Source organism: Tasmannia lanceolata, unplaced genomic scaffold, assembly GCF_043159265.1.
Source record: "Tasmannia lanceolata isolate RefF3 unplaced genomic scaffold, GAP_Taslan_0.1 ptg000029l, whole genome shotgun sequence".
In the NCBI taxonomy this organism is placed as follows: domain Eukaryota; kingdom Viridiplantae; phylum Streptophyta; class Magnoliopsida; order Canellales; family Winteraceae; genus Tasmannia; species Tasmannia lanceolata.
In genome coordinates, this window is record NW_027518706.1 from 7,619,016 (window position 1) to 7,627,346 (window position 8,331).

At 40.0% G+C, this 8,331-nt stretch overlaps 1 protein-coding gene across 1 annotated transcript; it reads right to left on the minus strand.

Annotated features, from left to right (window-relative positions):
• Positions 1-2,778: 2,778 nt before the first annotated feature.
• LOC143858995 (uncharacterized) lies at positions 2,779-7,825 on the minus strand. Its single transcript, XM_077369676.1, has 2 exons — positions 7,393-7,825; positions 2,779-2,798 (listed from the first exon to the last, which is right to left on the minus strand). Exons 1-2 carry the CDS (start codon positions 7,823-7,825, stop codon positions 2,779-2,781), a joined length of 453 nt encoding a protein of 150 aa, XP_077225791.1.
• Positions 7,826-8,331: the final 506 nt, after the last annotated feature.

Here is an 8,331-nt window from a genome sequence, read left to right on the forward strand (position 1 = left end):
AGAGAAAAAAAAAAGATCCGATCCCCAAATCCCGAAACCCTAACCCTTATTTCCTCTTCTCCGGCCATATTCCGGTCGTCTTCTTCGTCAGGCTCCGATTTCTTCTTCTCCGATCGAGTTTCGATCATGCTCCAGCAAGCTTCGACCGGTCAATGCCTTGGATTCTCTTTCTTTTCATATTATACCCTAAGATTCGAACTTCTGTTGCTCGGATTCAATTTTTCCAGTTTATGAAACCTTCATATCTGCAATTTTTCATATTTCAAACCCTAACTCTTCGTCTCCATAGAGATCCGATCACACAAACCTTAGATCTGATCTCAGAAATCATAGATCTAACCCTCTAGCTACTTTCCGATCTCATTCACTAAATTCTAATCTCTTCACCTTCTTCTTCGGTTAATTTGTTCGTTGAAATCATCTTTTACGGCAAGTTTGAACTCCGCAATACCTCTATGTTGGAAGCAAAAGAGGTATTTATTTCTTCTCTAATAATTTTATTTAATTAATAATAATTTCTCTGTGATGATCATATGATAGAATACGATTGTGCTTTGGTCTGAAATTATGTGATTTCTTCTTGTTTTAGTAATTACGAAGAGGATGCTAATTATTGCCTGATTTCTAAGATTTTCTTATTTGATAAATCGTGAACTTATATTGGATTTCATAAGACTTATTTTAACTAATCTCTTTAGTATAGCAATGGTTTAAAGCTTGAATTTTACTAATTTTTGGTCTGATCTTCTTAGAAAATGGTAGTAAAATGAGGTCCAGAGAGGAAATTTGCATCTTAAGAGATAGGAAAAGGTTAAGGTTCTTTGGAGTGGTATGCTTCGTTTGGTTTAAAAGATTAGAATGGTGTTTGGTTTCCTGTATTGATCAGAGGGCTTTAGTTCCTCGATATCATGAAAATTTAAAAATGCTTGTGCTTATGTCTTAATTTGGGGATCAGCGATTCAGAAACATGTATTTTAGTTTGACCTTTTTCTTCTTTAAATACAGTTTCGAACCTCATCTTTACATTTTGTTTGGATTTAAATTTTATTTTAGTAAAAGGATTATACTCTTGACTTCATTTTGAATAATGACTTTCATTTTGCTGTTCTAAATGTGTTTGGTGAGTTGATTTTTCATCTAAATATTCATACTATATCTTTCAAATGGGACATGTAATATATACATGTCTTGGTTTTTGCGCATAGAAATTTTGCATCCCTTTGGGTCTTCTGAATGTGAGCTTCATGACAAATTATCAGGTTCAGGGCAGGTTACCCCTGTAAATGATCTATTTTGAGGGTTTAATTTCATAGTTTTTCATGTTCGTTAGACTTTATAACATTGAATAGGTTATAAATAATTATTCAACCAGGTTATATGGACCCTTTGATTATTCTTTCATATAAGATGTCAAGCGTTTCCTTTTATATATTTCATCTTTCATATTGTTTATCAAAAGGTCATATAAGGAAAATATTGAAAGAATTCTTTTACTTCTTTGAGTATATGTATTTGTATATATATGAATTTACGATTGGACAGATATATAAAAAAAAAAGTGTATATATATATATATATATATATATATATATATATATATATATATATATATATATCTGTTGCCTGTAGGATGAGATTTATATTCGTCTTGAAGTGTTCTATGACATAAACAATGATTATTATGCATAAGATACTACAAATAATTTGAGCTACATGCTATGTATTGTAATGATTGAATTTATTAAAAAAAAATGAAAATGAATGAACAATTGTATGGTTGGAGAATTAAATGTATGCGGATACATGGTGAATGTTGAAAATCATAGTCTGTTTTCCATGTCGGAAGTTAAAAGGACTCTAGGGATATAAGAGAAATTAATGTTTATATCATTTTTGTTTCACATTAGTTGATTGAACTGTGAGTGATCCTCCCCTCTTCTCTAAAATCTGTTGGGTAACTTTCCCTTTGATAATGATCTTGGCAGCCCTTATTTTTGTTGTTAAATATAATAAAGCCTATAGTATTTCCTTTTTTATAGTTGACATATAACAATGTCCTTAGTAGCTCTCACATATTTGTGATAAGGGCAGCCCTCTCACTTTTTATTATTTCCCATCTTTCTCTCTATCACACTTTCTATACATTTTCCTTAGACACATGCATAAGATGAGTTAGTGGTTTACATTTCATATTGGTGGTAAGAAGACACCACTATTTCATAATGTTTATCATCACCTTGTATGATATGACTTGTATAAGAAATAGACTGAACTTATTTCCTTCATGGCTCGGTTTTGTTTGCAAGTTTTTCACTCATGAGTTTCTTCAAGACAACATTTTATCTTCTCATTTGAATGATTGTTGCACCTTTTTTATTGGAAGATATTGAAAGAAACCAGAATAGGGGATGGTTAGTGGGTTTTGATGATGAAATCATAGAGAATGGTTTATTGCTTTTGCAAATTTTATACTATTAGTTCTCCTTGTCACAGACCGCCTTATAGTTATCATGAGTTCAGCCCTTATATCCCTGTTATATTAATAGCTCTCCCTACTTACTGTTTTGTTATGATTTCTAATCTCAAGTTGGGTATTTGAATGATACTAAGATGGAGTCTCGACCCACTTTAGTAGTGAGGGTGATGAGCAGAGGGAAGGTAATCTGTTGTCATAGAGTGGAAATAATGCTATTTCTCTTTCTATTGGATGGTTGATATTTTATACCATTACATTCTGATGACAACATTCCTTAGGTTATTTTTTCCTTGTGAATTGATTTACTTCAACCCTACATGACCTGTCATAAATTTCCAAATGAATTTAAGATTGTAAGTTGTTATTTTGCTCGGTTCTATTTTATTTGAGAATCATCAGCTCAAAACCTGAACTGATTAATTCATAAGCTATAACTCATCAGTTTAAAACATGAACTAGGTAGTATGATCTGAATTCAACTGAAGTTTATTTGATGTTTCATTCGAAGATAATTTAGATATCTATCATTCATGGTCTAATATATAAAATAGTGACTGCAAAAATTTAGCTTTATAAATTTGTGAGCATCTTCAGGAATAATAAGTATGATGGCTGATATTGTTCATGCCTCATGATAATAAAATTCTTAGGCCAAAGGTGAAGAGTTTGAATCTTACTTTAGATTTTATTTTCTAAGTTAGCTCAGGTAATGAGACTCTTTGGAAAATCATATTGTCATTATGCCATGTAGTCTGGATAAATACTATTCAGTTTTTTTAATAAGAAAGAATATTGATCCTGATTATGTTTCCTGTTCAAATTAGAAGATGAAATAGTCTCTTTATCCTTTTGATTATTAGGTTCAAGAAATGACACTAGCTGATGCAGATGATACATAGTTCTAAAATAATATGAAATATATATATATATATATATATATATATATATATAAACTGTCATTTTCTTAATGACTATATAAGGATTTATAGAATTTATAGGAAATTACTTTAAAAGTATTTTAAATAATTAAATGGTAAGAATTTTGATATTGAAAATGCCATTATTGTTCATATCTCTAATTATTATGATCAGTTATGTTGCTAACTTGAGTTGTCAAATTGTACTAACATGTTATTGGGTTCTATACGAGAGTAGATCCTTGTATTATATAGATATTGATCTTATATTCATCTTACAGTATATTAGTTGCATTGTTTAAAAAAAATAATAATAAAGGGCAACAAAGTTAATCTATTTAGTGTCTCAAGTGTTAGATAATCCCTATATATGTTTGTTTTTAATTAGGTTAAATATCTATAGGAAATGTTAACAAATAAATAGGTTTTAGCATTTAGGGCGATGAAGGAGATATCCCAAGCCCATCTTTTATGGAGACCTACTTGGTCCATGTATTATCCATCTTTCTTTTGTCTTTTAATAAGACAGCCTCAAGTCATTAAGTCCTTCCATTCATCGCCAGGGCAATGAAGGCGATAGCCCAAGCCCATCCTTAGGGGATTAACTAAGTCCAAATAGCGTTTTCCCCTCTCATTTAGAAGACTATCTAAGTATTTTAGGCATGTATCTTGAATATTTTGATTCTCCTTTTCATTGCAAGGGCAATGAAAGATCTATCCAGAGCTTTTTTTAAGAGACAGGCCGTGTCTCATTTATCCTTCTGATCATCATCGTTTTAGGGAGACAAGCTATGTCTCACGAAAACATAATCAAATCCTTAGGAGACTTGCCCAATCTCACTAGCACCCTTATTTGTTTTCTCTTTCATAGGAGACAGACCGTGTCTCATAAGCATCAGTTGTCGTCTCCATTTCTTTTAGGAGACTAACCTAGTCTCATTAGCACTCCCCTCTTAGGGTTGTGCACTAGGAGTCAGTCCTTTCGTATTTGAGTCAGTCTTTAGCTATAGAGTCTGTCTTTAGTTAGAGAGTCAATCTTTCAGGAGTCAGTTCTATCATCGTAGGGGTTAGGATTCTTTCCAACCTCTCGTCAAGTCATATGATTTTATCCAGTTCTTTGCAAGGTATAGGATGCTGTCCAACCCTTGCAGAGCTATGTTTCTGTTCTTTTCCCCCGCAAAGCATAAGATGCTGTCCAACCTTTGCAGGATATTAGGAGTCTGCCCTCCCCTTATGATGATAGGGATTCTGTCCTCTTGTGTCAAAAACTCAAAAAATACTATAAAACAACCAAAATACCAAAAATATCTGAAAAATCAAAAATCTCAAAAATCTTAAGTCATTAGGAGCGTACTAGGAAATCATTTCCGAACTACGTTGGCTTGATCCCCTTCAACAGGGTACGTAGTGCAGCTTGGGATTCATATCCCAAGTCCAGCCAAACCTTTAAAAATAAACATTTCAAACCTTTCAAAAATACAAAAATTCTTCAAAACCTTTTTCAAAAAGATCTTGCCCTAGAGTTAGGGGTCTGTCCTAGTTGTTTGAGTTGTTTTAGAGTTAGGAGTCTGTCCTGATTTGTATTGTTATGGTGTGTCCTGTCGTGTGAGTGTCCCTAGAGTTAGGAGGCCTCAAGTTGATCGGTTAGACATTTAGTCGAATCGATGGCTAGACTAAGAAGCATATAGTCAGCCCATGATTTTTCTTAGAATGCATAGCCTAGATACACATAGGGTATAGGGCACACCTGCATTAGCTTAAGGCTAACCAACTTGCATTAGTTAGGGCATATAGAGAGTCCTAAAAATTACAATTCATTTGAATTTAAGCAATCGTCCAAAAAGCTTTAAAAATCAGTCGAGTCTAGTGGAATTGAGTCTAGGATAGCGGTTCTAGATGGTTAGGCATCGTAGTTTAGAATAGGTCATCGAACTACGTTGACTCTGATTCTTCCCGAGGCCGGGATACGTAGAGCAGCTGAGATGGACGGCCATCTTGGTCCGAGTCAATGCATTAGAGTTTTAGGATTCATCTTGTCCAGTTATGTTTAGAGTTGATTTATGTTGTATGTTTTGCTGTGTTTTCTTACTTTTATGTACAGATCCTATACCTTTAGCTGTAGCATGCATCTGTTTGCACACCAGAACTCAGACACCAATTAGGTATGACACTCATAACCTAGCTATTATTAGGCGACACTTCTTTCATTTCTTTTATGTGTGCTTATTATTCATCTCCGAGACATGCATGATTAGATAGACGTCTTCTCGGAGATATTCGTTCCCATTTCATATGACTTTCGCCCAAAACTCTTCAAAACTATTAAGTAAATGGCATAAGAGACCAGGTGTTTGCACTTGGGCGGATGAGGTGCTCTTTAGACCTTCCGAATTCGTAACCAGGCACGAACCTTCTTTTATATCTCTGGTTATCCGTTGCAACAGAGCATAGTATGGGATCCTTGGCCCACTTCCTTGGATGGCAACTCTTCTTTGTTTAAGGTACGCCTCGAATCTGGGCTAGTCCCTGAATCGAGAGGTATCTCACCTTTGTATCGCCACTCATGCTGTGAGGGGCACTTCTTTCTAGAGTTCCTCGGTAGAGCTCTCCATTCACGTGGATGATCCTGAGACTGCGCGTGGGGGCCCGTCCCTCGCCCCTCTCGGATTAGGGTCCACACCCTACCTTTGTACTGGTAAAATTCTCGGAGGTTATCCATGCTCCAACTTCGAGGGACTAGGGTCCCGTCGAGGTGCTCTAGCTGGTAGGCCCCGGGGCGGAGTGCTCGAACGACCCTGTAGGGTCCCTCCCATTTCGGTGCGAGTTTTTCGGTGTTTCGGGGGTCGGATACCTCCGCCCGTCGTAGTACTAGGTCTTCGGGCTTCACTGTACGCTTTTTTACTCGGGCGTTGTAGTATCACGCCACCCTTTGCTGGTAGGAGGCGGCCCGGAGGAGGGCTTGCTCTCTTTTCTCGAGTACGAGATCGAGAGTGTTCCGGAGGAGCTCAGAATTTCCCTGTTCGTCGTAGTTCTCCGTGCGGAAGTTGGAGAGGCCGATTTCCAATGAAATGACTGCTTCAGCCCCGAAAGTCAAACTAAAAGGGGGCTCCCCAGTTGCGGTCCGTGGCGTTGTTCGGTAGGCCCAGAGGACGCTAGAGAGCGCTTCCACCCAGTTCTTTCCAGCTTCTCCCAATCGCTTCTTGAGGCTTTTGAGTAAGATTCTGTTAGTTACCTCCACCTGCCCGTTGGCCTGTGGGTGTGCTACAGAGGTGAAACGGTGTTCGATGCTTAGATTATCGCAGAATCTGCCGAACTCCGCACTTGCAAACTGGGGTCCGTTGTCTGTTACGAGTATTCTTGAAATGCCGAAGCGGAAGACCACGTCGTGATAGAAAAACTTCTCCAATGCTTTTGAGTTGGGCTTCGCCACGGCTTTGACTTCGACCCACTTGGTGAAGTAGTCGATGGTGACGTACAGCATCGTGTGTCCCCCCGGGGCTTTTGGGAACGGCCCGAGCAGGTCCATCCCCCACATGGCGAAAGGCAGGGGTCCTGCCATCGCGGTGTATGGGGTGGTCGGTTGACGAGGAGTGGTGGCGAACCTTTGGCACGGGCTGCATTTTTTGACGAACTCCTTGGCGTCCCTGAGGATCGTGGGCCAGAAGTAGCCGTGCCTTACGATTTTCTGAGCTAGGATCCTGCCGCCTCCGTGGTCTCCGCAGATTCCTTCGTGTACCTCCCGTAGTGCATATTCCGATTCGGAGGGTACCAGGCATCGGAGGTACGGCCATGTGTATGACCGTTTGTACAGCCTGGGCCCGTGGACCACGTAGTGGGTGGCCTTTGCGGTTAGGCGTTAGGCTTCCAGCTTGTCTTCGGGTAGTATCCCGTCTTTCAGGTATCGCATGATGGGATCCATCCAGTTTGGTCCTGGTGGGATTTCCAAGACTTGTACCTCATCGATGCTGGGGTGGGACAGTATTTCTGTGAGCACGGTACCGAAGTCATGGGTTTCTTCCGAGGCCATTTTCGACAGAGCATCCGCTCGATTGTTCATGTCTCGTGGCACCTGGAGAACCTCGACTTCCCCCATTCTCTGCAGTTTCTCTTTTACCTTCTGGAGGTATCTCTTCATTCTGAGGCCCTTGGCCTCGTATGCCCCGTTCACTTGACTGACGACCAGCTGGGAGTCGCTATAGACTTTTAACTTTCCTGCGCCGAGCTCTGCGGCTAAGCTTAGTTCTGCCAATAAGGCCTCGTATTCAGCCTCGTTGTTGGAAGCTGTGAAATCTAGCCGAAGGGCGTATTCTACCGTAAATCCCTCGGGGCCGTGGAGGACCACTCCCGCCCCGTGCCCCGTTTTACCTGCTGATCCATCAACGTGCAGGGTCCAATGAATCTCGCCGCTTTGTTCCATTGAGTCGGGCCCCATGACTTCGCAAGTCGTTTGCTCGATGGGCTGGTCTCTTCTATTATTGCCGGTTCCGTGGCGGGGGCTGTGGATTCCACTATAAAATTGGCGAGGGCCTGGGTTTGATGGTCGGCCTCGGTCGGACCTGTATGTCGAATTCTCCCAACTCGACGGCCCAGCTTACCATTCTGCCCGAGGTCTTCGATTTTTGGAGAATCTTTCTGAGGGGCTGGTCAGTCAAGAGTATTATGGGATGGGCCTGGAAGTAGGGGAGGAGTTTTCGGGCGGCGCTGACGACCGCGAAGGCAAATTTCTCTATGTTCAAGTATCGAGTTTCCGCACCGTGCAAGGTCTTGCTTACATAGTACACCGGGTGTTCCTTTTTGTCGCTCTTTTTGGCCAATACCGCGCTTACCGCCGTAGGGCTGATGGCCAGATACAAAAATAGTTCCTCCCCGGGCTCGGGCTTGGCCAGTACGGGCGGTGTTTGGAGGTACTGTTTCAAGGCGTCGAAGGCTTCTTGGCAG